The sequence below is a fragment of the Trichomycterus rosablanca genome, chromosome 22, assembly GCF_030014385.1.
Source record: "Trichomycterus rosablanca isolate fTriRos1 chromosome 22, fTriRos1.hap1, whole genome shotgun sequence".
Classification (NCBI taxonomy): domain Eukaryota; kingdom Metazoa; phylum Chordata; class Actinopteri; order Siluriformes; family Trichomycteridae; genus Trichomycterus; species Trichomycterus rosablanca.
In genome coordinates, this window is record NC_086009.1 from 22120462 (window position 1) to 22148310 (window position 27849).

At 41.8% G+C, this 27849-nt stretch overlaps 2 protein-coding genes and 1 non-coding gene across 4 annotated transcripts; all 3 read left to right on the forward strand.

Moving 5' to 3' along the window:
- Positions 1–157: 157 nt before the first annotated feature.
- Positions 158–239, forward strand: trnal-aag (transfer RNA leucine (anticodon AAG)). The gene has a single exon. It is a non-coding gene; the product is annotated as a tRNA-Leu (tRNA).
- Positions 240–1188: 949 nt separating this feature from the next.
- On the forward strand, positions 1189–16222 carry bod1l1 (biorientation of chromosomes in cell division 1-like 1). 2 transcript variants are annotated; one of them, XM_063018751.1, is made up of 29 exons: positions 1189–1389; positions 2170–2294; positions 2384–2580; positions 2669–3025; positions 3394–3543; positions 3732–3895; positions 4241–4325; positions 4410–4542; positions 4632–4695; positions 6103–9247; positions 10084–10124; positions 10217–10277; positions 10833–10888; positions 11188–11263; positions 11463–11527; positions 11605–11680; positions 12046–12098; positions 12192–12234; positions 12316–12362; positions 12769–12826; positions 12914–12984; positions 13090–13156; positions 13252–13340; positions 13598–13670; positions 13842–13915; positions 14039–14111; positions 14463–14565; positions 14763–14837; positions 15133–16222. In XM_063018751.1, the coding sequence occupies exons 1-29, from the start codon at positions 1273–1275 to the stop codon at positions 15254–15256; spliced, it is 5862 nt and encodes a 1953-aa protein (XP_062874821.1). In that variant the 5' UTR covers positions 1189–1272; the 3' UTR covers positions 15257–16222. The 2 variants fall into 2 exon arrangements, with proteins under 2 accessions (XP_062874821.1, XP_062874822.1); XM_063018752.1 differs by having other exon boundaries at positions 4413–4542.
- Positions 16223–21666: 5444 nt separating this feature from the next.
- nkx3-2 (NK3 homeobox 2) lies at positions 21667–26451 on the forward strand. The gene is made up of 2 exons (XM_063018713.1): positions 21667–22129; positions 25955–26451. Exons 1-2 carry the CDS (start codon positions 21667–21669, stop codon positions 26449–26451), a joined length of 960 nt encoding a protein of 319 aa, XP_062874783.1.
- The last annotated feature ends 1398 nt before the right edge of the window (positions 26452–27849 follow it).

Sequence of the window (27849 nt, forward strand, 5' to 3'; positions counted from 1 at the left end):
ATTTACGTTACTCATATTTATTAAATGTAACTAGAACTTAAACCAACACGATGTGATTTAGGACACAGCCCGGCAGTAATTACATATTTAATAATGTTATAGTGTAATATTAATGTAATAAACCTGTTAACAGAAACGTGGTTTCATGAGCTCACGTGGTAGCGTGGCCGAGCGGTCTAAGGCGCTGGATTAAGGCTCCAGTCTCTTCGGGGGCGTGGGTTCGAATCCCACCGCTGCCAATAATGTTTTGCGTTTTATATTAAATCATGTAATTTCACTTTAAATTCTCCAAACCTACAAAACACTCACCAGTATCAGGAGAGAAAAATTTATATTATTATAATAAAATATAATCTTGTATGTTCATTATTTCAGTTTGAACGCCGCTGCTCCGGTCACGTGTTGCACAGGCCTGTATAAACTAGGTTGCATCAGAGGGGGGCGCTGTTGTTACACAGCTCATGGCTGAGTGACTCTGTGTGGATCTGCCTGAACTGGAATTAATTCATTTAAAACCAAATCTTTATCATTAAAATATACATTTAATAAATAAACAAGCACAAGAATTGATATTTAAATAGAGCTCAAATATTTTACAAATGAACACATTTTAAATTAAATAATGACTGAATGAAGTAAGGAATGAATGAATGACTGAATGAATGAATGAGAAGGGAGCAGTATGGTAGAGTGGGTGCTGCACAGTAAAACTGCTCCTGAGCTCCTTGGTTTGATCCTCACATCGGGTCACTGTCTGTGAGGAGTTTTGCACGTTCTCTGTGTGTCCTCCAAGAACCATGCAACATCATGCATGCAGAATCACTTTAATAACCAGATAGGTTTCGAATAGCAGGATTTGGTCCTGGTCTGTCTGTATTTTGACAGAATTTATTTCCAGGTGTGGTATAGGACCCACCACAACCCTGACCAGGATGAAACGGTTAGATGAATGAAACGAATTGATAAGACTAAAAATAAAGGAACGAAAGTTCGACTACATAAGTGTATTTATTGTTCGTTCGTGTATTTATAGGTTTAATTCTATTTGTAAAAATCTTTTAACTGATTTTATTTAAACGTGTTGATTTAATTTGTGTTAAAGAACTTTTATCTTGTTGGTACTTTTGTGTTTGTATGAATTGTCAACTTCCGGTTAGCCGCTGAAATCAAAACACAGCAGCAGAGCGCCGCAGCAGCAGCAGGAATTAAATATAAACGATCAGTTTTAATCGTTCTGTATTTCTATAGTTTAGTTCTGATCGGAGGTGAGACATGTCGGGTTTATCTCCCGGTGATCCTCAGCTGGTCTCTATGATAGTAAATCATTTAAAAACTCAGGGATTGTTTGATCAGTTCAGGAGAGATTGTCTGGCGGACGTCGATACAAAGGTAACGGTGCTTATGCTAAGCTAACCTAACCTAACCTAACCTAACCTATGCTAAGCTAACAGTAGAGTAGGACCGTTCGTTTGTTTATTAAAGTTTATAGGAGGGAGTTTTCTTCAATCATATTCAGCGATTGTACTCTAATATTATTTTATCAATGATTTCATTAAAATCATTTAATCATGTCAGTGACGTGATTATGTGGAAAGCTTGTAGAGTCTTTAATTATTAAACAGTGTGAGTTTGAATTTCATTTTAGTAAGAGAGAAAGGACTCGGTGGGTAGCACTGTCGCCCCATAGCAAGAAGGTCCTAGGTTCGATTCCTTTCTGGGTGGAGTTTGCATGTTCTCCCCGTGTCTGTGTGGGTTTCCTCCGGAAGCTCCGGTTTCCTCCCACAGTACAAAGGTGTGTAAGTGAGGTGAACTGGAGACACTGAATAGTTCATGACTGTGTTTGATATGGTTAAGGTGGTTAAGGTACTGGACTAGTAAATAGAAGGTTGCCGGATCAAGCCCCACCACCACCAAGTTGCCACTATTGGGTCCCTGAGCAAGGCCCTTAACCCTCAGTAGCTCATTGTGTAAGTTGCTTTGGATAAAGGCGTCTGCTGAAAATGTAAATGTAAATGATATTAAACGTGAACTGATGAATCTTGTGTAAGCTGTAACTACCTGTCCTGTCATGGGTGGAACCAAAGTGTAAAACATCACGATACATCATGATAAATAAATTACAAACACGTTTTTACTTCATTATTCTGTTACTGTTTGTTCTGTTTTCAGCCTGCGTACCTTCACCTGAGACAGCGAGTGGACAACTTCGTCTCCAATCACCTGTCCAACCACACATGGAGCCCCCAACTGAACAAGAACCAGCTGAGGAACAACATCAGACAGCTGGTGCTGCAGTGAGTATTATCAGACAGGACAGGAATCCTGTAGGGTTTAGATCTGATCCTGGTTCTGGAATATTAACGGTTCTGATTGTCCACTGCAGGTCAGGAATGCTGGAGCAGGGCGTGGATCGGATCGTAGCGCAGGTCGTCGACCCAAAGATTCAACACACCTTCCGACCGCAGGTGGAGCGCATAGTTCGTCAGTTCCTGTCTCCTGACAACCACGCCGAGGAGGAGGAGGCTCATCACGCCCCCGCTTCACTCATTAACAACCAGGAAGATCAGCCGTCAGCTTCAGGTAACACTCAGATTTGATCAGTGAGAGCGCTCGGACGAGATGCTTCAGAATAACTCATGAATGTACGTCTCTGTGTCTCTCCTCACAGCTTCAGCCTCCGCTTCCTCTCAGAACCTCGACGCCGCCATGGCAGGAACACAGGACGAGCGTAAGGAAGACGTGAGCGCGGCGGAGGAGGTCAAGAGAGACGTAGAGATGAGAGACGGAGACGAGAAGCAGGAACAGAACGATGGAGAGAAAGATGTGATTAACCAAGAGGAAGAGGAGGAGAAGCAGAGCGAGATGATGGAGGTGGAGATCAAAGAAGAAGAGGAGGAGGAGAGGGAGGAGAAGGAGATAAAAGAAGAAGAAGTGAAGGAGAAGAAAGTGTCAGTAAAGAGCCGAGAGGAGAGCGGCTCTGAGAAACAGCACATCCACCAGAGAGCCAGAGAGCGACTGAAGGAAGGTGAGAGAGCTGGAACTGCGGGACGGAGATGAAAATATAAAAATATTTAAATACCACGATCAGCCAAAACATTAGGACACAGCAACATCTGGAGAAAAGAACGAAACAAAAATGTTAGAACACATCGAGCTGGTTTGTTTACGTTCCTCCTGCTAGTCATACTGTACACACACACACACACACACACTTTACCTCCATCTTTACTGCTCACAAACGACAACATGCCAAACTCCCTTAAAGTTCACCGGCACATTTTAAGCATTTTTGTCTTCATCACATAAAAAACAGCACAGTATTTATTTACTCTGTTTTATTGAACCGGCTTGTGAGTGCTGGGCTGTTTGCTCATCATGCTGTGTGTTTATCAGAATACTCTCTGGAAGATTCCGATCTGGAGGGTTTGAGTGACATCACGGTGAGTTCGGTGCACACGAGCGACCTCTCGTCATTCGAGGACGAGAGCGAGGACGAGCCGCCGCCCTCCGAATCCACCGAGGAAGGAGAGATCACGTCAGACGGTAAAATAAATACAGACCTTAAACAGTGTCCGGTAAAGCACCCACATAAACCTTTCCTGCCGTGAATGTAACTCACAAGAGTAAACACGACGTTAAAAGATATAGATAGAAACAGTGTTCAGTTCTCTTGTAGTGTTTTTTTATGTCTGAAGTGTAAATATGTTGACGTGTTATGTATCGGTGTGTAGATGAGAAGGTTCAGGAGAAAGATGCGGGTGAAGAATCTGAAGAGAGTAAGGAGAAAAAACCTCGCGGCGCGCGACAAGCCTACGTACACAAGCCCTTCCTGTACTCACGCTACTACAGCGACTCTGATGACGAGGTCACGGTGGAGCAGCGGCGGCGTTCTGTGGTGAGAGAATCAATCTCATTGTTTGTATTGTTACGTTGATGCTGCAGTTACGACCTCTGCTGGCCGCTTGAGGCGCTGCACAGGATAATGGAGAGCAGTGCTGGACTCGTACACAATACTGCTCTCTGTGTTAAGTCACCTCGGTCAGGTGAAAAGAAGTGGCTGGCAACTGCACACATGTCAGAGGTACAACTTTCCTCGGTGAGGGTCTGCACCAGTGGAGGAAAGATACAACTGGATTAGAACTGATTGTTATTTATATTTACTATTAATCATTGGAGACATTCAGGTTAGAAATGAGAGCGTCTGCATGTTGCTGAGCTGCCGTGTACTTTCTGTCTGCAGGCGAAAGAAAAAGAGGAGCGTTTACTGAAGAGGCAGCAGAATCGGGAGCGTCTGGAGGAGAGGAGGAGACAAAAACTGCTGCATGGTGAAATATTTATTATATTTTATATAAATTCTGGCTCTGAAATGTAACATGAACGTAATCACTGCTTGATCATTCTCTTCCCAGCAGAAAAGGAGAAGCAGAGATCATCACTGTCCCATCAGGAGACCCTGAGGCCTCAGGCCAAGGAGGCACGTAAGGAGAGGAAGGTTCTGGAGAAGAAAGTAGCTCTCAGCAGGAAGCGGAGGAGAGATTTACGGTGTGTGTTTAATCTACAGTTCGTGCTTTACGTTAGAAATGCGCGTCTGCAGCGCTGACGATTGTGCTTCGTGTTGATTTGATGTTTAGGAAGGAGGACGAATCAGGAGGCGGGAGAAAGAGCGACAGAGAGCCGGAATCAGTCAGGAAGGACGTGAGTCTCATCACTCGTTTAATAATCAGAAATGTGGAAGTAATAATATTATGTTCCATTTAGAATATCTTTCAATCAGGAGGAAGATTTCAATACAAGTGTGGAACCTTGATTTAACAGACTAAAAGGGGGGAGCACTGGTACATAAAGTGCAGAACAGTGAGGTGCAAAAATATACGGAAACACAGAACTAAGGTCCACAAAAGTGCTAAACATGCACATCTGATCAACAGTAACATAAACAATGTAAATAGATCTGTAAATATGTAAAGTAAAATTGGTGTTCTGTGCTACTGGGGAGAAATTTAATTTGCCGTGTGTGGTAAAGGAGATGTTTTGGTGTGATGGTATAGTGGGAACTAAGCTCTAGAATTTGCATAAAACACTGAGAAAGAGGCAAAAACAAAGTGAGCCTCCCAACAAAATAAAGCACATCACTCGTGTAAACAGAGAAACGTACGCCGACTAGTGGACAAATACTAAACTACTGGTCTCTGTATGCTTCTCACTATCGGATGGGACTCTTCCAGATTCCAAATCTGTTAAATCGAGGTTATAAAACGAGGTTGTATTGAAACTGTCAGTATGTCAAAGAGAATCAATAAACATTAGCTAATATTATTAGAGTTGTAAGGGTGTGAAAACTTTTGCACACTGTTGAACGTAATGACTAGAGTGCAGTACAGTGGACTCATCTGCTTACACAATAATGCATGGAATTGATTATAGAATTATCATTAGAACTGCAGCATGGACAGCTCTGCTCTGCTGCTGTTATACTTTATCAAGTGTAACCCACATTACACACTACAATTATTATTTTTAAACTTTTACCATTAAATACCTAATAAACAAATAATGTTATCCATGACAATAATACCATTGAAATATACAGCATAGCAAAAACCTCAATATCATTGCAACTATTTAGCTATTTAAAAACTTATGTTATCAAGTGTAACCCACATTACACACTACAATTTTAATTTTTAAACTTTTACCATTAAATACCTAATAAAAAATTGATTTTATCCATGACAATAATAGCATTGAAATATACAGCATAGCTAAAACCTCAATAGCATTGCAAGTATTTATCTATTTAAAAACTTCAATAGCTTTTAAAATATTTTCTCAAATTTCTCTAAATCAAGTTTTATATTACAGGTCCTGCACCAATAATGCATGGAATTAATTATAGAATTATCATTAGAACTGCAGCATGGACAGCTCTGCTATCAGCCAGCCGGGCGGCCACACAGACACACGATTGTCTAAAACAGGGTTCCTCATCGCTGGTGCTGGCGTTAATATACTGTATATTAAAGGGTTAATAAATATAAAACAATACTGTCCTGGATGTTGCTTCTTAAATCTGAGGTTCCTAACCCAGCACTGTTCCTCTAGGACCCCGTTAAGACTAAGACAGGCTGTCCCAGGCCCGTGAGGAAGCTGTCTGAGCTAGAGGATCAAAAGAGGAGGAAGAGCGTCTCCGAGGACACGAGCGAGCCACGTAAAGTCCTCGACAAGAACCGCACACACTCATTTATCCTGGAACTGGAGCTGGGAACCGAGGAGGCTCTGAGACAGAGAGGGGTTCAGAGGAACGAGCGGCTCGCTCGCAAAGATAAAGAACGCAAAGAAAAGGAAGGAGAGCGGAGCGTCTCAGAGGAACCAGCACGGCACAAAGCCAAGCCGGAGAGCAAGAAAGCAGGAGACGGGTCGACAGACGAGAGGGAGGGCGGGGCTGTGAAGGGAACGGGCGATGACAAAGGAGAGAAGAAAGTGACGAAGCTTAGAGTCGACCGGAAGAGCTCGAGTTCCGTCAGGGAGGGACGGCTGTCGGTCACTGAGGGTTCCGCCTCGGAGGAGGGAACGAAAGATTTAAAGAAAGGAAAGATTCCCTCAGAGGTTCCCAAAGAGAGAGTGAGAGGAGAGAAAGCACCAGGTAAGAGTGACCCAAAACAACCCCACCGCACGGAGTCCACCAGCTCCACCGACAAGAAGTCAGAGCCTGAGGTCACCTCAGATCCAAGCAAGAAGAAAGACAAGCAACCTAAAGATCTCACAAAGAGGTCAAAGAGTCACTCGGAGAGCAGGTCTGCCGAAAAGGTCAAGGTCAAACAAGATGGCAAAGATTCGGGTGATAAAGAGAAGATCTCCTCTCCAGAACCATCCAGACAGAGCTCAGACACAAAGGTCAGGGATTCAGAGACGGCGTCCAAAACCAAATCCGTATCAGAAAGACCAAGAACCAAATCCAAAGACGACCTGAAACAGAAGAATCCTCTGGTAACCAAGACTGAGAAGAAACCTGCAGGTCTGGAAGCGAAGGGGAAAGGAACAGCTCCCAGCAAACCTGAGTCCTCCAAAGAGAAGAAGAAGGAAGGAGTGACCAAAGAGATGAAAGAGGAGAGGAGAACCTCAGAGGAACGTTCCACTGAGAAAGGAAAAGAGGTCAAGGGCACGAAGAAAACAAATTACAAGAAGATTAAAGATCCAGAGAAGAAGGAAGGACCGAGCAAAAGTGAAGTCACGTCACAGTCAGACGAGCTCTCCTGCCGTTCTCCTGCTTCTTCTGCTGTTACTGAAAAGGTTCCGAATGCAGCAGAACCTTCAGACACTCAAGAGTCTGAATCTTCAGCGTCTTTCAAAAACCCTGATCTTACCTCCGACCCACAAGCTGTTTATACCGAGTCTAATCTCACAGCCCAGCAAGACGTGGCTCCAGAGTCTGATCCTGTAGCTCAACAAGCCACGGCTACAGAATCTGAGACATCTCAACAAGCCACGGCTACAGAATCTGAGACATCTCAACAAGCCACGGCTACAGAATCTGAGACATCTCAACAAGCCACGGCTACAGAATCTGAGACATCTCAACAAGCCACGTCTACAGAATCTGAGACATCTCAACAAGCCACGTCTACAGAATCTCAGAAATCTCAACAAGCCACGTCTACAGAATCTGAGACATCTCAACAAGCCACGGCTACAGAATCTGAGACATCTCAACAAGCCACGTCTACAGAATCTGAGACACCTCAACAAGCCACGTCTACAGAATCTGAGAAATCTCAACAAGCCACGTCTACAGAATCTGAGAAATCTCAACAAGCCACGTCTACAGAATCTGAGAAATCTCAACAAGCCATGGCAACAGAATCTGAGACACCTCAACAAGCCACGGCAACAGAATCTGAGACACCTCAACAAGCCACGGCAACAGAATCTGAGACATCTCAACAAGCCACGGCAACAGAATCTGAGACATCTCAACAAGCCACGGCAACAGAATCTGAGACACCTCAACAAGCCACGGCAACAGAATCTGAGACACCTCAACAAGCCACGGCAACAGAATCTGAGACACCTCAACAAGCTACAGAATCTGAGACATCTCAACAAGCCATGGATGCCGAGTCTGATGCTGCAGCCCAGCAAACCATGGATACAGGATCTGATCTTACAGACCAGCAAACTGTGGATACTGAGTCTGATCTTGCTGCACCAAAGGCATCGGATGCAGCTTCTGGTCCTTCAGCATCACAAGCTACAGATGAAGCTTCTAATCTCAGATCATCACAAGGTACAGATGAAGCTTCTAATCTCAGATCATCACAAGCTACAGATGCATCATCTGATCCTTTAGCCCCTCAAGCCATGGAAACACAGTCTGATCCAGCAGACCAGCAAACCATGGATGCAGGATCTAATCTTGCTACCCCAAAAGCAACAGATGCAGCTTCTGGTCATGTATCACAAGCCACAGGTCCATCATCTGATCCCTCAGACCCACAAGCCATGGATACAGAGTCTGCTCTGACAGCCTCGCCCAAAACGGATACCGTGTCTGATCTTAAATCCTCATCAGTCATGGATGCAGAGCCAGATCTTGCTTCGGAGACAGTTGCACAGTTCTCAAACTCAACCCCAGAGTCTGATCTTACAGTTCCTCGGTCCTCAGACTCGGTTCCAGAGGCTGATCCCACCACCCCTCGGTCCGCAGACTCGGTTCAAGACTCTGATCCCACCGTCCTCCAGCCCTCAGACTCGGTTCCAGACTCTAACCTCACAGTAACAGAGGGTCCAGACTTGATTCCTGCCGCTGCACCTGACGACATGTTCGACGCCCTGAGCGACATCACACCAGAACCTGATGACGAAGAGGAGGCCACCATGAGACTGGCTGAGAGCCAGACTCTGCCTCGCCCCATCCCCGCTGAGGCTGATGCCCTCCTGTCCCTGATGGATGTTCGCACCTCCTCAGCAGGAAGCGCCGCCGTCACCGGTGCGCCTGACGTTCAGGAGTCTGAGCTGTCGTTCCAGGACGCAGACTCGAAGATGAAGGAAGCGGCTCTCACGCTGCTCTCCATGGACCCGGACCAGTCTGTCTCGCCCAGTCTGATCACCGCGGAGACGACACCAACTGACGTGCAGGGAGTGGGGTCTCCATCCTCCGGCGCGGCGGAGGCAAAAGAAGCAGCGGAGTCACCTGAGGAGGTCAGGAACGAGTCTGATCTGAAGACGTCAGGAGAGCAGCGGACAGACGGTAATCATTCTGTTTAACATGTGATCTAGAACAGCTCCTCATTACTTCTAGATTAGGAGATCGATCCTGGCCTGCTCTGCTCTGTAGGTCTCTAGATCATTTAGTTTAATTCATGATTCTTTGAGTTCTTGGTTCCAGATAATTCAGTACCTCTGTAAGGTGTCAAACCTTTGCATCTACTCTAATCTGGAACGTTTAGTGTTACCGGCACGTTCTAATGTTCTAATGTTGCCTCTTAGTTCTAGATCACGTGAATTTTGTCTCTCTGGTGTTCTTAATAATGCCATAAAGATCCATACAGAGGTCCAGTTGAGGTCTAGATTTGAAGATAACTGCTCTAGCTACTTCACTACCCTCATATGGGTTCTAAAAGATCTAGTAGGGTTTGTCATCTTTAGTTCTAGAGGCTCATTGCTCCAGAGTTTCAGACTTTCACTGTTTCCCAAACACACCTGAGATCCAACTCAGAGATCTTGATGATTAGATGATGAGGCGTGTGCAGCTGGGAAGACTAAGAACTGCAGAGCAGAGGTCCTTCAGGACCAAGTAACCTGATCTAGATTTAGACTAGACTAGGGACTGAGCCTTATTCTTCTATGTAATGTCGTATATTTTTGCTTTAGAAGAGCCTCAGTGTTCTAGACAGCCCGTCGGGCTGATGGTGGTTCCTGATAGTTCATGATTTATACAGCTGCTTACTGTTCACTAAATAATCCCAGTATTTCCAGTTTATTCTGTAATAAGAGTCCTGTTCAGATTTTACTGACAGTTTGTGTCGAGGTGTTGAGGTCAGGGTTTTAATTATCTGCGTTTATAACGAGTTTGTCTCCATGCAGACGGTACGAGTGAGGACTCTCACACGGCTGAACACACGGAGGTGAGACATGGTCTTTATGTTTGGCTTAATGTATGAGAAACCAGAGCTAAATGATTAAACGTGTGTGTGTGTGTGTGTGATTGTGATTGCAGATTAAGGAGGAAACACAGGCCACACGGAGAGGACGACCTTCTCGACTCGTAAAACAATCAAGTAGGTTAATAATCACCTGTGTGTGTGTGTGTGTGTGTGTGTGTGTGTGTGTGTGTGTGTGTGTGTGTGTGCAAATCTTGTTGGTGCTACAAAATACTGACGGGAACGACAATGTATAGCAATACCAAGAATTATGAGAAAAATGTTTTAACCAAATCAAATTTGACCTGCCCTTCCTGCCGTGAATATAACCCTTGTGTAAACACGGCGTAAAACATCTAAATAAATAAATAATGGTGCTACCAGCCTGGTCATGCTTCAGTTATAAGTGCTGCAAGATTTGCGTCCCCTGCTGCCTGATTAGTGAAGGAGCATGAAGGGCGTGGCGTGAGCTCTAATACGCTGTGTGAATCCACGGCTGGCTGGCGTATAACTGCTCAGATGTTCTAATCTTCAGCCAGAGCAGAGGAATCGTGATTGGGAATTGGAAATGACGAGTGCAGGGAGGAAAATACACACCCCAAAACTCTTCCTGCCCTGTATTATGTTGTTTATGACACACAGTCGTTACTCTGAACTCTGGGTGTGTGAGTTTAAAGGAATGTTCTGTTCCAGGTGCTGCGTCTAAGTCAGATGGAACAGAAGAGGAACGATCAGACACGTCAGAAGTGGTAAATAACATCAACTATAAATAATCCCAAGAACGTAGTAGGAACGTGGCTTCTTACAACATTTTATGATATTCACATAGAAATAAATAAAAGGGGAAATTAAAGTGAAGTAAGAGAAGCCAGATATATGTAAAGATGGGTGGCACAGTGGGTGCTGAGCTTTCCAAATCCTGCAGAAGGTAGACTGCTTTTCTTAATGGCCACTGGTGTGTGAGTGTGTAGAACCCACTGCAACCTTGACCAGGATAAATCGGTTCATGAAGAGAAATGAATGAGTGGTGGTGTTCTGTGTTGTTCAGGATGAGCGGGCGGAGGGCAGAGTGACACGTAAAGCTCAGCGGTCCAATCAGAGAGCAGCACCAGCTAAAGAGAACGGTGTGTATTCACATCACACACACACACACACACACACACACACATTAATAAGTCCAGGGGTTTCAGCCACACCCATTTCTAACAGATGTGTAGACCAATGATATAGTTCTGACTGACCTCACAAACGCTTTTTGACTGGACAGGCACAAATTCCCACAGAGCGGCCACAGTAATGATGTGTATCTGTTCTGTGTTCCAGCATCCAGAGGACGAAGCGGTCAGGACACTCGAGCAGAGGAAACGGACACACACACACCAACAAAGGTGAGGAACGAAGTGTGTGTGTGTGTGTGTGTGTGTGTATTGGGGCTTACTGATTTAATCGTGTGTGTTTTTAACAGAGTGAAGATGAGGAGGCTGGAAAAGGAAGAAGACGAAGATCATCTAAACTCACCGAAGCTTCACCCAGTGAGAAATGTGAGTGTGCAGACAGAGCTCATCGTTTTGTAATCGTGGGGTCGTGCACCATCCACCAGGGCTCAGACTTTAGGATTTATTAGCTGTAGGGAGAAGGGAACTGTCTACAAAAACTATTATATTAATATTATATTATATTAAGAAGCGAAGTGGTGCTGCTTCATCCAGTGAGTACGGGGTTAGGGTTAGGGTTAGGGTTAGGGTTAATGAGGTGTTTCAAACCTCATTTACTATTCAGCAGCTCTCTTCTGCGCTAGATGTGAGGTCGGTGTAGCTCTGCTCTTTGTGAACGTGAGGATGTGAGTTCGTTATATGTAAATAAAGTTAATAACGTCTCGTATCTCAAATGTTCTCCGAATGCTCAGCATCACAGCAGGAAGAGGCGGAGCCACCCGGAGAGGAAGTGGAGCAAAAAGAGGTGAGCTTCAGCATTTTATTAGCACGGTGACACATCCACCCTCAGCCTGGCTTGATTTCTGATGTTCCTCTGTGTGTGTGTGTGTGTGTGTAGGTGTGCCGAGGAAGGCGTTCTGTCGCTAACACACCTGCTGCAGGTGAGTCTCCGGTAGATAATGGAATAGATGTGTGTGTGTGTGTGTGTGATGGACTGGAAGTAACTGTGGTGTGTTTTCCAGTGAAACCAGTACTGAAGAGGAGGAGGTCGGATCAGGAGACTGGAACCGTGAGTCGTGCTCTGTTGTACTGGGTGTAATGATCATAATTTGCAGGGGGCTTGAACCAGTAACCTTCTGATCATTATTACATCAACCACTGAGCTACCACTGCACATGTGGAGAGGGAAGTATACTGCGGTAGATCAGAAGGTCACTGGTTCGAGCCCCACCACCATCAAGTTGCCACTGTTGGGTGAGGAAGGTGCTGTGGAGAAAATTGATGGGTGGAGGGGAAGTTCAGCACTTAAGGTACTGGACTAGTAATCAAAAGGTTGCCAGGTTCAAGCCCCATCACGGTTTAATTACTATGGATGGATGGACGGACGGACAGATGGACGGTAGATGATGGATGGAGGAAACATCCACCCTGGTATGAAATGTACTTATATGCATGTTGTTCCATGTTGTCTGAAGGAACCTTCGGCTGAGGACAGAATGGAGGAACCTGTAAAGAAAGCCCGAACTGAGAGTGGTAAATACACACACACACACACACACACACACACACACACACACACAGTATGTAAAAGTGTCTGATGTGCCTATTTGTGCTCGTCAGAGAGTGTAACTGAGGGGGAGGATGAAGAGAAGGAGGAGGAAGGAGATACAGAGGGCAGTAAACAGAAACCAGTAAGTAGATCAGACCCTGATTTTAATCCATGCTGACGTTGTAAACATCACTAAGCTTCATGGTTTGGTCTCCTGATAAATCCTGCATGTTCTCACATGTTCTAGGAGAAAAAGGAACCTGTGAGGAAGACTCCACGCCGAGGAAGATCTTCCAGAACTGCCCCAGAAGCTGGTGAGGCGGCACTATGAGCATCTCTACAGTGTTTGTGTGCGTTCTGGTTCTCCTCGTGTCGGATGATGGTTTATTTTCACTGTTTTTTTATTCAGGATCAGAGAAGAAGGAGGAGGAGCTGCAGACTGAGGAGGACGAGGAGAAAAAGGAAGGAGGAGAAACTGAGGGCAGTAAAGAGATGCTGGTGAGTGGATCCCTCTATACACCTGGTGATATTCTGCAAATCTCAGTCGAGCTGAAAAGGTGAACGATGCAAAAATAGAACAATCATTTTAAACAGTAATGCGACAGTGTTGTTCCAGTTGCCCCCCAGATTCCAGAAACTGGAACGAGAGTGACGGTTCATTTTTGTTTTTTAACGTGTAGATGATTTGGCTTGAATTAGAAACTTTACATGTTTATAGTAAATTGTGTGTATGTGTGTGTGTGTGTGTGTGATAGGAGGAAGCGGTGGTGAGGAAGGCTCCACGCCGAGGAAGATCCTCGAAGAACACCGGCAACACAGATGAATCAGGTGTGGCAGCAGTGTGTGTGTGTGTGTGTGTGTGTGTGCTGTTGATGTATTTACAGCTAATAAACATGCAGCAGAGGCAGAATAAATCCAACAACACCTTACTAGACAGAATAATAATCATTAACAGTTTGTCATGAGGCTGTTGGTTGATTTTGTTCGTCTTGCTCCCAGAGAGTGTAACCGAGGAGGAGGAGGAAGCAAAAGACCAGAAGAAAGAGGAGGAAGAGAGCGGTAACGAGAAGCCTGTGAGTAGATTACAGACACACACACACACACACACACATACACTAGTAAACTCGTCTCCATAGAGTCACGTCTGTAGCTTTTTGATTGGTCGGATGATCACATGTGTGTGTGATGTCTTATAGGAGGAAGAGGAACCAGCAAAGATCACCCCACGTCGGGGCAGACCCAAAAAATCCTCCAACACCGACGAGTCAGGTGTGTGTGTGTGTGTGTTTTCAGATAGATGGATGTGCTTTTTTTTAATTCAACGGTGGGTAGCACCGTCACCTCACAGCAAGAAGGTCCTGGGTTCGATTCGCAGGTGGAACAGCTGTGTCTTTTCTGTGTGGGTTTCCTCCGGGAGCTCCGGTTTCCTCCCACAGTACAGAGGCGTGTAAGTGAGGTGAACTGGAGACACTAAATAGTTCGTGACTGTGTTTGATATTAAACCTGAACTGATGAATCTTGTGTGAGCAGTAACGACCCGTCCTGTCATGATGGAACCAGAGTGTAAAACATCACGTTATAATATTAATAAATAAATAAATATTGGATTTTATTTCCCAGCTGTGTTGGATAAGAAGGAGGAGGAGACGGAGACGGGGGAGGAGGAGGAGGAAACAGTAACTAAAGCTACAACACGAGCTGCTTCTCGACTCGAGGCTGAGAGGTATAAACTTTATTCAGAATTTACTTTTAATACCTTCATAACAAACATAAAACATTAAAGAGTGTAGGGTTACAGAGTATTAAACACAGTATCTCAGTGTTCCACTATCAGAAGCCCTGTATCAGGGTCGCTTCTCTTTGATCTGAACCTGCCGATGGGTGTGTTTAGCCGAAGTGTTTTTACTGTGTTTTGTGCAGAAATAAACCGAGTAAACCGTCGACCAGAGCGCTGAGCAAACTGAGCGGGAAAGATGAGAGCTCTACAACCACACGGTGTGTGCGTGTGTGTGCGTCTGTGTATGTGTGTGTGTATGTGTGTGCATGTGTGTGTGTGTGTCTCTGTGCATGTGTGTGCGTGTGTGTGTGTGTCTGTGTGTGTAAGTTTCTGTCTGAGTGTTTGAGTGTGTGGGTGTGTGTGGGTGTGTCTGTGTCTGTGTCTGTGTCTGAGTCTGTGTGTGTAAGTGTGTGTGTGTGTGTGTGTGTGTGTGTGTGTGTGTGTGTGTGACACACACTGTACTTGCCTGTTTACTTACTTTCTATGGTGTGTGTGTGTGTGTGTGTGTCTCAGTTCCTCTCGTGCTCAGAGTTCTGCAGCGGTGAAGGGTCGGAGGAGCGAGCCGAATTCTCCTGCACCTCGCACCCGCGCCGGCACCAAATCAGAGGAACCGCCCACCAAGAGAAGCAAGCGATGATGCGTTTCCTGTGTGAGGTGATGGTGAGGTGGACTGGAGGGCAGCGGGAGCTCACTGGTTAGGATATTGAAGAGTTGGACCCCTGAGCGAGGCCCTTGTGTTGTATTATCTCATGATTGCAGGTGTTAGTTGCAGTAGGAGCACCTTACCGCTGTTCTGTTAGTGTTCTGTGTTCCTGGTCATCACTTTGATTTTTATACCAGGATATTTAGACTTTTTTTAATCAAATATTTTATGATTTAATGGTAGCGGCTGGCGCTCACTGGGTCAGGGCACGGCTGTGGTTCGAACTAATCTTCGGCAGCATGCCAGTCCTTTATATAATGCGACCCTCAGCGTGTACAGTGTTGGTAGCAGTGAGATGAAACGTTTCTCTATCGGAAGGTGACCCGCCCGGTGCTGGACAGACACAGTTGGCCGTCTCGGAGGGAGGAGGGTGGACGTGCTATCGCTTCCTTCCTCCTGCAACAGCGACTCCCACAATACTGATGGAGTAGTGATGGACTTGTGTGCTCGTGTGTGATGTACACTACCAGCAGGGCTGTCATGCTCCCGGCCGATCGCCAACGTACACAGGGAGCTGGGTACATCCAAATTTTAGAGCCGACAGTTTGAGCAAACTTCTTTTGTTTTTGTTTTCATGATGGGGAAATATTACACAGCATCATCCACTCGTCATCATTTTTACCCTGTCGACCCCATTTGAACGTGTTCCTCTGTAACGTGATGTGGACTCTTGTTCAGATTGACATTGTGTGTGTGTGTGTGTGTGTAGCTCTCTGTGTGTGTGTGTGTGTGTGTGTGTGTGTGTGTGTGTGTAGCTCTCTGTGTGTGTGTGTGTGTGTGTGTGTGTGTGGCTCTGTATGTTTTGTTGGCGTGCTCAACATGAAGCTTCTCATTCTGTGAATGTAAAGAATCCGACTGCTTTTTTACATGTAGTGTTTATTATAAAAGCCACTGGGACCACTGGAGTCTACAGAACTCTTCATTTTACTGTGTGTGTGTGAGAGTGTGTGTGAGAGTGTGTGAGAGTGTGTATGTGAGTGTGTGTGAGTGTGTGTACGTACATTGATGATCCAAGATATCAGAACTCACCTGCCAGTCAACCTTTTTCCAAAGCTCTGATGTTCATGAGATGCATGGGCACTCTGACTGGTACAGAAGGGTTTGATGCTCTGTGTGTCACCAGGATTAAAATCATCAGCAGTTTGATCCACAGTAGATCTTCTGTTGGTCCGTACCAGACTCTGCAGCCTTTATGTCCTCTGGCATCAATGAGTCTTGGCCGCCCAACAACCCGGAGGAGGATTTTCTGCCATAAAGTAGCACCCTGTCCAGACTGAGTTTTTCTGTTGTGCCTGGTGCTTCCATGTAGGCTCTGGATCCATGCTAATCATGATCAGGGTGAAGGTGTTATCAGAGATGAGTGAAGGGTTTTAAATAAAATATAGTAAATAAGTTTTGATCACCAGCGAACTATCCGAGCTGCTGTCTGAATATTTCTGACCCACAATAAACCAAAATACATGTTTTAATAATGTTTTAATAAAGCTCTCAGTGCTACTGTAAAATCCATCTTCCTTAAAGTGGATGAAACGAAGATGGATTGGTGCAGAAGATTTGGGTGGATTTGGAGATTGAAACTCTGCACTGAAGCTGTTGAGGAACTGAAGTGTCCAGCAGGTGGAGAGAGAGATCCACTGATGCTGCTGGTTCCTCGTTTAGCTTCTTATATCGTCTCCAACCATCATGAGTTTATTCAGCCTCACAAAACTGGATTGTTTTATAAATGTGAATATTAGTGACATTAACTGGCTCTAAACATCAGATTATCTTCATGATGAAGCTGCCAACAGATCTAACAAAATGTGCCTCCATCACTGAATATTAATTTCACTTTAATGTATTAGTATTTTTAACCTGTGATATAGAAACCTGGCGAATTATTAATAATCCTTAATTCTTTAATAAACAGAACTGATGGTATATTATAGAAGGATGCAGGCCCGTGATTTATATTTTAAAAACGTGGTGTTGTACTAAGATTAAATCATTTTTATTTGTTTTACTATTACAATGATGATTTTAATATCCAGTAAGTGATGAAGCCAAAAATTCTACATGTAGCTTTATATCACGATAACAATATATATCCAGATATGGTATTTTTTTATATTTATTGCATAGAATCTTTACATTACAAACAGTCCAGTGAGAATAAAATCTCTCTGTATCTACATCATGTTATTTATACCGCGGTATTAATTCTACTGCTGCATCTGTACCGGTAGATTAATTATATATCGTCATATCGTTACCAGAATATTTCAGTACTAATGATTAATGTTAACAGAAATGTATTTTTAATTTTTTAAATTAAGATAATTTATTTTTTTTGTTATTAACATTTGAGCTTCATTACCAGCTGAAAAGCAAAACACAGTCGGTAATAACTGACCAATAAATCAGCAAACTGCTACTGTAGAAAATATATATCTTTTTATTTTTCCATCACTAAACGCTTCAACACTTAAAATAAACTCTGAAACTCTGGTGGTGAAATGAAATGAAGATTCTACTGTCAGAATTCAGAAAATCTCCGAATTGTTTTACTGTGTTTCGTTCATTCAAATTCCCAAAGCTCCAGGAGGCTGAAGAGGCTCCGGACCCACGCCTGGTCCGTGCAGGAGAGGACTGACACAATCCCAGCCTGATTTGAATACAGCAGAGAGGAGACACCTTCAAGATAATAAGCATGCAAATACCAACCTGTCAAAAACAATAAAGTTCTGCCACACTTTTTGCTAAATGATTTGTTCTTTTAGTCTTTAAAAAAACATTCAAATGATTTATTTAAATGTTCTCAACTTAAAGACTCGAGTATGTAAAACGTGACGCGTCCATTATCTTATTTAAACCAAATAAGTCTGGTCAGGACTTACACAAAAAAAGAGAAAAAAGTTTATTCTACTGATTTCTGAACGTTTTTCAACATGAACTTGGAAAAACGAACAATAAAAGATAGGAGGCTCATTTATAATTCTTAAATAAAAAGTGTTATATAAACTAAATAACACAAATATAGACGCATTGAAATGTATTCAAGCTTTTTTCCTAATAGAAGTAAAGCAGCTTTAGGTTGATCTGAGGAAAGGAAAATAATGATGAAGAGAGAGGAACCAGAGACTCATAAATCTCTGTAAAAACATCATTTCCAAAACCCATGTACTTTCCTTGTTCCTGGGTGGTATAGCGAACGGTTCTTTCTAAAAAAAGAAATAAAGGTTAATTTAGAAAGTTTGAGAAGTTCAGTCCAGGAGAGAAATAAAACACTTCAGATCAGTGAGAATAAAATCTAATGTTTAAAATCCTGAAAAATAAAATTCTATCAGAAATGCTTCTAAAAAACCAACAACAAAACCAGGACCAGTTCTACTGGTGTAAACTGCAGTTATTCAGAGTTTAAACTGGTACAAAAAATCCGTGTCTGATCTAAAATTCTACACATTTATTTTATGTAGTTTAATTGTGATTATTTGTAGAACTGGTTTGATAGTTTTAACTGGTTTATACTTTACCAAGTTTAGTTTCATAATAATACAACAGGTTTTTACGAAAAGTTTGATTTTACTTTTCTGGAAAGTTTCCTTTCCTTTCTTATGTTAAACAATTAAACTTTATACAACAAGATCAACCGCATTAAAAAAATAATTAATTATTATTTTTATATTTATTGCTTCCAGTATTAAAACAATTTTCGATTTTTTCGGATCTGATATTTATTATTTATTTATTAGATTATTTGCAGGATCCAAGTAACAATGAACTTTATTTAGATTAAATCTCGATCATAAAGACTTTCAAGAATTATCTCGTTTTAATGTACAACTGAAAGAAAAAAATACTCACAATAATGAAGCCTGATCTTTATTCAGTTCCTAAAAAATGTTCTGAACTAAAACACTCACAAACTGTTTTAGTTTTTATTTAATTCATTCATTTATTTATCACAGAAGGAGCAGTAAAATGAGCGCATGCGCACAAAAAGCATCAAAAACCGCGTTTCGGTATGAAAGTTTTACTGCGGCGTTTCAGGAACGACGACTGCGACCAAACCGTCAAACTTCATACGAACCCAGATTAGAATATTTAAATATATTTATATGTGAGGATCATGCAAAACCATCTGGAGCAAAACACCGACTTTTATTGTTCGATTCTGGCTGAAACAGTAAAAAAATCGAGGGTAAAAATGTTTGATTTGTTTATTTGCTAACTGTGAAGTATTTTGTGTTGGATGAACCAAACAGCATTTTTACAAATACACGTTTTTTCTGCATCACATTTATTAATCTGACAATAAAATAATATATATATATTGTTAAACGTCCAAAACCCTAAAACTAAAATCAGTAATTTTAAAGATCAAGTTAATTATTATCTTTAGCATTTTTGAGAATTGAAGACCTGATTTTACACTGATAAAGAACCATGGATTATTTCAGATTAAACTGAATAATAATAAATAATAAACACCCTGTAGTCAGTCTGAGTTATAACGTGAGATTTTTAATGTGTTGAATTTAATAAATGAAGAATTTTCCTTATCAGTAATAATAAAAATCCCTCTGGCTGCAGGGTTCACAAACATTGCCTCTCATCTGTACAGGAGTGCATCCCATAATAAGAGCAGTGAAGTGATGGGGGGTATTATAATGCTGCTTTAAATTCAGGTGCTCCAGGACCAGCACTGCTGAGAAGGACATGCAAGAATGTGTGAAAGTGACTTTGCATAAGCCTCTTACAAGCAACACATTGGCAAGGAGGTAAACACGTCTGCATTTGCATCCTTACATGCATGAGCTCTAACCTTGACTAAGTGGTGCAAGGTGGCTTTGTACCCAAGATTTACAACCACCAGTTTGCATTTCTCCAGGTACAAGCCTGCTGTGGTGCCATTTTATTTCTTTTAAACCTTTTGTCCAGGGGCAAAGTATAGTGCAGATTTATTTATCTGGATATTCTGGTAAATGGGTTCTGGTTTATAAAGGTACTGGTTTATAATAACACACCAGCTTGAACATCAGAAACCTTTTAAAAACACTCATGCTGGGCACTGCCAACACCAACTGGACTCTGCTGCCACTTTCCAGAGGGTTTTTACTTCTGAGGAAAATAATTTTGTTGTTGTGATTCATCCAAACCATCAAACCTAATTTGTTGGTCCTCCAGCGAGGTTTCTCTTTAGTTTAAATCCCTAAAACCACGACCCACTTATTAGCTAATCCTTCATAAAACCAGCACTTAAACCAGTCTGGGCCTGCAATTAGACAATTCTGCTCTGAGTTCCTTTTTTTAAAATAGAACGAAACGAAAAGCATTTCTTTTGTTCTCTCACATTTACTACAATAAAATATTAACGTGAATTAAATAATGATTTAATGCTCTATAAAGTTTGTAAGGAACAAAATTGTTCATGTTGCAGAATTAATTGAAGGCGTCAGAAAGATTCTTATGGCCACGAAACTGATTGAAAAACATGTTCGATTTACTAAACAGTGCGTTACAAAATAAATGTATTATTATTCGGGGTTCTTTTTCATTCTTTTTGCTTTTCACTGAGAATTTCTCGCTGTTTTGTGGCGCTTTAAAATAAATAAACTCTTCAAAAAGTTAATATTAGTTAATATAAAAGTTATTGTTATAATATTTTCCTGTTAAAAAATAAATCACAAATATAAATGTGAAGTGAAAGGAGAGAGGAACGAAAGTCGGTCGGTTGATGTTTTGTGCGTCTGTGGTTCGGGTTGTGGAAGCTGGCGTGGCTCTGAAGGAGCTTTTCTGACACCTTTGTTCTTGAGAGGGCATGCAGGTTGTAAATAAGGAGTTTGGCTATGCAAATGTGTGTATGTGTGTGTGTGTGTGTGTGTGTGTGTGTGTGTGTGTGTGTGTGTGGCTCAGCCCTGGTCACGTCCTATTTCTCCACTTTTCTTCAGTGCGGGTCTAGAGAAAAAAACAAATGTGCTTTTAGGTGGTGCTGCTGCGCGTCTTGACCAATGGGAGTGGCGCTGGAGGTGGGGGGGGGGGGGGGGTGATTTCGGTTGCAGGTGAAGTTGGGACTGGTGCGGGCTTCGTGCGTATAGAGAGAGAGAGAGAGAGAGTGTGTGTGTGTGTGTGTGTGTGAGTGTGTGTGTGTGTGTGTGTGTGTGTGTGTGTGTGTGTATAGTGCATGAGTGTGTGGGTGTGCGCACTCAAGTCAGTGTGGCTCGAACTCCAGACCGAAATGCGAGTGCAGCGGCACCCACCACCACCACCACCACGGAATCATGCTGGAGCACAAGAGCATCTGATCTGAACCGACTCGTTGTGTTTGCTGCTGTATTTAGTTTGTAGTGAGTTTGGAACACATCATGGCTGTGCGCACCGGCGCCTCTTTTATGCCTTTTTCCATCCAGGCCATTTTGAACAAGAAACAAGAGGAAGAAGAAGCTGAGGAGGAGGAAGAGGAGGAGGTAGAAAGGCATCGACTGAACAAGTTTGACGTGTGTTTTCAGAAAAATACCTGCTGGAAGTTTTTCGGCAGAGCGCCGCACGACGACGGCGACCACGGACGCGACCAGGCGCACAGGGACACGGACACGGAGCGGGAATGGGACCTGGACCAGGGCATAGCGCGGGTGGGCTCAGATCACCAAAAGAGTTACGACTCGGACTCCGGTCTCAGTGAGGACAATACAAACCAACTCCTGGAGGACGAGCAGGAGACCAAAATCGGATCGGGGTCGGAGCGTCGTGAGCAGGAGGAAGAGACGGAGCGCGACTTCAGTACCGACCGAGCTCTGAGCGACTGTGAGCTCTCCACCACCGTGCCCGGTAAGTGCCAAGCACACCCGCCACGTATACACATCATTATAGAATACATTATAGAGATTCATTTATATTTACACTCCAAAAAAGCTCCTGCTTCAGATTTAAATAAGTGAGAAACAGTCCGTGATTGTGTGTAACCGTAAATGGGATCATAATTCAACATGAAAATCTCCTCCTGTATCATCACATGTTTTTATTTAAGGTTTAAAGCAAAATGTAAACGTGAATAAATCCAAACAAAACAAACAAACGCGTTTCAGCTGCCCATTGCCAACTGACCATCATGGCACACCATGCAGGTCAATAAAATAATCGTGCGGATCTCTGACCCCTCAGTGCCAATTTAGTCTAAATGATTCTGTTTAAATTCTGAAAGAAGCTCATTTAGCTGTAAAAAAGGTTCCAGGGTTCTCAGGGTTCCAAACTTATTATTGTTCCAGTGGCGACCAAAATAAATATAAATAAAAGTAGAGAAAGCTTCACCACTTCATTTAGTAAAAAATGTGTCTGAATGTAAAGAAGAAATACATTTGGAGATTGTCTGTAATATAAAGACACCAAACATGGACAAATAAATATAATCAGTTTAAAGATCCAGAATTGTAAAGATTCCTTTTTTAACTTGATCTTCAGCATCAACATGAACAATCATTATTTTAATATAAATTATTTCTCTAATAAGAAAATCTGTAATTTAATTATTTCTGTAATTATAGATAAAACTTCATGTTCTAAGTCACAATATTCCGTACAAATAACATCATTACATTTCATATAAATGAATAGTTATAATAAAAGCAAATCTAATAAAATAAAGTGCTGATTATTGTGCTACCTCTCAGAATAAGAAGATGTTGACTTGGTGCTGCACGGATTCCTGTTACTGCTCCAGTTTTCATCTCTGAAGGTTCATGCTGGACTTTAATTATAATTTTCTGGTCACAATAACATGAATCAGAACTTTAAATGCACTGAGACTTTAATCATCTCTGGAGATCCAGTTCATTCCGTTTAGTTGCAGAAAGTGTGTAAAGACTTCAGTATGCAAACCAGCACTCAGCAAAGCTCTCATGGTTCCAGCTTCATCTTCTCTGGGATGGTGGTGCCACCATCCACAGTTTGCAAATGAAAACAGCTCAGGCTTTACTGTGGATCATCAGGTTCATTCATCCTGTGTTCTAAAAAAATAAAAAATAAACAGGCTTCTAACTCCCACTTATTTCATACAATTACTGCTAATATAAAGCTCAGTCAAATACACAAGTGATCATTAACTAATAATATAATGAAGAATAATAATGTCTGAAACCTTTCTAACATACATAGAACCTACAAAATAACCCAATACTCCTGTAGGCCTACCGATGAACATATCATCCTATTAAAATTAATCTCTTATAATAATAAAACATTAATAATAAAGATGAAGAAGCACAAAACCAGTGATCCACCAGTTTAGAACCGCTGGACCAATTTCACCTCAGCTCCTCAGATCTTCAGGTTCTCTTGTTCAGGTTCAGGTTCAGGTTCCTCATGTTCCTCAGGTTCAGGTTCCTCATGTTCCTCAGGTTCTCTGTGATTATTTCGGTTCTTTTACTTCAGTTTTGTGTTTGGAATCACGCCGGAAAATCCGCAGCATTTCGGCCGCATTTTATTTTTCTATAGAAACATTATCATGAACCGCATTTCAGTTCCTCTCAGCTCTCTCAATAACCTCATTTACAATTATAATGAATTAAAATAAACATTATTAATATGTACCAACATAACTGTGATTAGAATTTTGGATATTAAGATTAATAAAGGAAAAATCTGTGTTTATTATTAATTCATTATAGTTTTCTGGAATTCCTCTAGAAAAATTAAAAATCAAAATAATCTTTTTAAATTATTATTATTTATATAATACAGGTGCCAGTGTAGATGCACATTTTGGTTTGATTTAAAAACTTTAAAGCTTCAGAATCCTCCCGAAACGCTGAAGCGAGTGCGCATGCGTCACATTTCACCTCACAAGTGATCCACAGATTATCTGACTGGATCTTAATTTTAATATATAAAGAGTTTAAAGGTTCATCAGCTTCAACACACCTGATTTAATTCCTCAGTAAATATTTCAGCTTTATTATCTGTAATGAAGCATGTAAATCCCTGCAGTCCTGATCATGAACCCACACAGAACATTAATGCTTCTCCAGAGGAACCGACTGAGGAACCGGAGAGGTTTAGATCAGTTTAGATCCGTTTAGATCAGTTCTGCTCCTGAGTTCTGCTGCGCTAAAATTGGTCATGTAATCATTTTAGTTCATTTATTGTGTTTGTATTTTTTATTTATTGCATGTAAATTCGAGTCCGTGCAGAAACAGCAGCACACACCGCTTTATAAAATGATTTAGTTTAGTTGAAAAAGTTGTAGCTTATTGGAATGATTGTAACTTAAATTCAAAGATTTTTCTTTATTTGAATTATAAAAGAATTATTTCATATTTTGTTGGGTTTTGTTGATTTAATGAAGCGCAGAGAGAAACACGGCGTGTCAGTGATTGTATACCTCGTCCCTTTTACCTTCACTGCTTCTAAACAGTAGAAATAAAAATAATCATCAGCGATATTAAACATAATAATTATTTTAATTATTTTAACTTTTAACCGGACCGTCAATTTCCTCAAATATCCCAAATTACAATCACACCTAAAATACAGGAGTGTTCATATCAGCTCAACATTTATATAAAGTTTAAAGTTTATTAATCCTCTGTGTAATGTTAGAACTGTTTCTCTTCTCTGGTTCAGTTATTGTGACCTGCAGAGTTTTATTTTATTATTTTATTTTAATGATTTTAACAGATTTTAAACTGAACAGAAATGAAAACTGATGGCGGGTCTTTAATCTAACACTAAAATATTCAACAGCAAGTAAAAATGCATGTAAATACACAATAATAATATAAAAAAAATTATCAAAATATAATAATCTTTATTTTAATAATTCAGTTTTTACAGGAAAAGGTCAGAGAAATAATTTTGGTGTCCAGAATAAAACTGGATGAGATTTTACTGAGTAATAATTTTAATCGTATATGAACATCATGTCGGATCTTTCTGGTGGGAAATAATTTATCATTTCTAAAGAAAATAGAAATAATATAATAATAAAAGTAAAATCATCTATTGAAAATAAACCGTAAATATTCTGAGGTTAATATTACGTTTGAGACTGTATTATTATATTTAACCTTATTATAATATTTATATTTATTAATATTATATTCATAATTATATTTATAATGAAAGTAACAACAGTTTTATAGTGTAAGTCAGTCTGTATAAATTTATTTATCACTACATTTTAAATCTATCATGGTTTAGAAACATCCAAACTATTCTGAAAATAAAAACACGTGATCAGTCTGAAGTGGTTTAAATGTTTTTACATTTAGAGAAGTAAATATTATATTACTGATATTATAATCTCACCTAAAAGCTGCTCAGTGTTTAAAAGTCTGTAAGATTTTATAGAATCTTTATCAGATTCATACAAACATACAAAAAAGATAAAATATTGAATTATTTTGTGTTAATTGTGATTATATTAACTTCATAGCAGCATACAACTATGGCAGAATGCAAGCATGTGATGGCTAAGGGCCTTGCTCAAGGGCCCAACAGTGGCAATTGGCAATTATGACCAAAATGAATGCCACTTAATGTTTACCCTATAAGGGGGTGTAAACTTTAGCTCCTAGCTGTAATCATGAAGGTGTGAACATTTATGTTATAATGATGTGAGTGGTGATAAACGTGGGCGTCCTGTTTGTTTTGGTGCAGATAACCCGGATGAGAAGATCTCGGCGCAGGGTGGCATCAGTAAGCAGCGTAAGAAACGTTCCCGCGCTGCCTTCTCTCACGCTCAGGTGTTCGAGCTGGAGCGGCGTTTTAGCCACCAGCGCTACCTGAGCGGCCCGGAGCGCGCCGACCTGGCAGCGTCTCTCAAACTGACCGAGACTCAGGTGAAGATCTGGTTCCAGAACCGCCGCTACAAGACCAAGCGGCGTCAGATGGCTGCTAGCAGCGCTGCATCCGCCGCCGCCGCTGAGCTCCTCCTGCCCGCCGCCAAGCGCGTGGCCGTCAAAGTGCTGGTACGTGACGACCGGCGGCAGTACGCTCCAGGAGACCTGATGCTGCTACGACCTCCACCGCTGCTAACTCTCCAACCACCATCTTCCTCGTCCTCATCTTCATCATACTGCTACTATTATCATCCGCACGCCTACTGTGCTCCCACCTGGACCCTCTCAGCGGCCTCCTGCACTGGGAACCAGTAAACAGGACCAGTGCGAGTACAGTGGAGTGCCGTTTGGATTGTAATTCTCCTCATGTAGAGAAGCGAGAGAGAGACTCAGGATGAGAGATTTTCATTCAACTGTTTTAAGCTGAAATGATTTCACCTCTCGCTCCAAACATCGAGGACGTCACACATTTATTATTATTATTATAATTATGATACTTCTGGTATTATTGTGTGTTTGTATGAATGTATGAAATGTTATTTGTTCCAGTTCGTCTACACAAACCCGGTTAGAAAGCACTCTTAGATAAAAGGACTTTTAATCAGGAACAGGACACGTTCCCTGTAGAAGTGAACTGTGGAACATTTAGGGGTGTGAAGCATCTTTCAGTCCATCAGGTCGTTCCTCCAGTAAAAACCTGCTACAGAGGAACTGGAACCAGAGACCAGCATCATGATGCGTAGCTAATCTAAAGCGGGTGAACACTGTACAGGCTCTTAAAATAAAAATGAGCTTTTAAATTCAGGTCCTGAATGAGGGGTGCAGGCGACTCCTCCGAGGAGTTACAGACATTTTAGTTGACTGTCTCAGTCTCGCTGTTACTGAAGCACTGACATCGTTTAGTGACTTATACAATCATCACACACACACACACACACACAGAACTCAAACCGACCAAAGATTTTAATAATAATAATGAATTAAATGTAATAATAATAAAATCTAGAACAAAAGACTACAAGTGTTAAAATCAACTAACAATAACAGTCAACAAATTGCACAATTCAGAGATCCAGCTCAGAGACAAACCACACAAATGTTTAAATTCTGTTCTGTTTACTGGTAACCAGTGCAGTGACACCAGTACAGGGTAACACTCTCTCTTTTCTTCCAGTCTGGAGCCTCTCAGCTGCATTATTAGGTTATAAGCTCGTCCTCTTGATTTCTTCAGTTCGTTTTTGGGGTGCAGTGTTTAGAACATTATCACCCCGCGGTTCTGATCAGAACGGTTCTGATGGGTGGTTCAGGTGTGGTGTGAGGGGTGTGAGGGGTGTGAGCAGGTCCCCCTGCAGTCTGAGCTCTGTACTGTACAGTGTGCACCAGGCTTTAGGTTCCTTTCAGGGTTCTTTGGATGATTTACAGTTCTTTGTGGGACCGTTTTACCCTGAAGGACCCTCATGGGGGGTTAACCTGTTAAAACTTCAAACTCAAGCACTTCTGTTATTCACTCTCACTCCTGCATCAAAACGCTGTGTGCGTGTGTGTGTGTGTGTGTGTGTGTGTGTGTGTGTGTGGTGTTTTGTACATACTGTTGATGTTTAAATGAAATTAAAATATATTAAAGATATAAACGCTGCTCGCTGCTCTGTTATCATTTACACACATTTACACACATTTACACTCCAGGTTCTGGTAACGGTTCCTCACAGTGTC

Excerpts from the sequence above, each read along its gene's own strand:
- bod1l1 (XM_063018751.1), top strand. The coding sequence starts at position 1,273 with ATGTCGGGTTTATCTCCCGGTGATCCTCAGCTGGTCTCTATGATAGTA. Across the intron at positions 10,125-10,216 it reads ACACGGCTGAACACACGGAG|ATTAAGGAGGAAACACAGGC; the intron begins GTGAGACATGGT and ends TTGTGATTGCAG. Across the intron at positions 12,099-12,191 it reads AGGAAGTGGAGCAAAAAGAG|GTGTGCCGAGGAAGGCGTTC; the intron begins GTGAGCTTCAGC and ends GTGTGTGTGTAG.
- nkx3-2 (XM_063018713.1), top strand. The coding sequence starts at position 21,667 with ATGGCTGTGCGCACCGGCGCCTCTTTTATGCCTTTTTCCATCCAGGCC. Across the intron at positions 22,130-25,954 it reads GCTCTCCACCACCGTGCCCG|ATAACCCGGATGAGAAGATC; the intron begins GTAAGTGCCAAG and ends GTTTTGGTGCAG.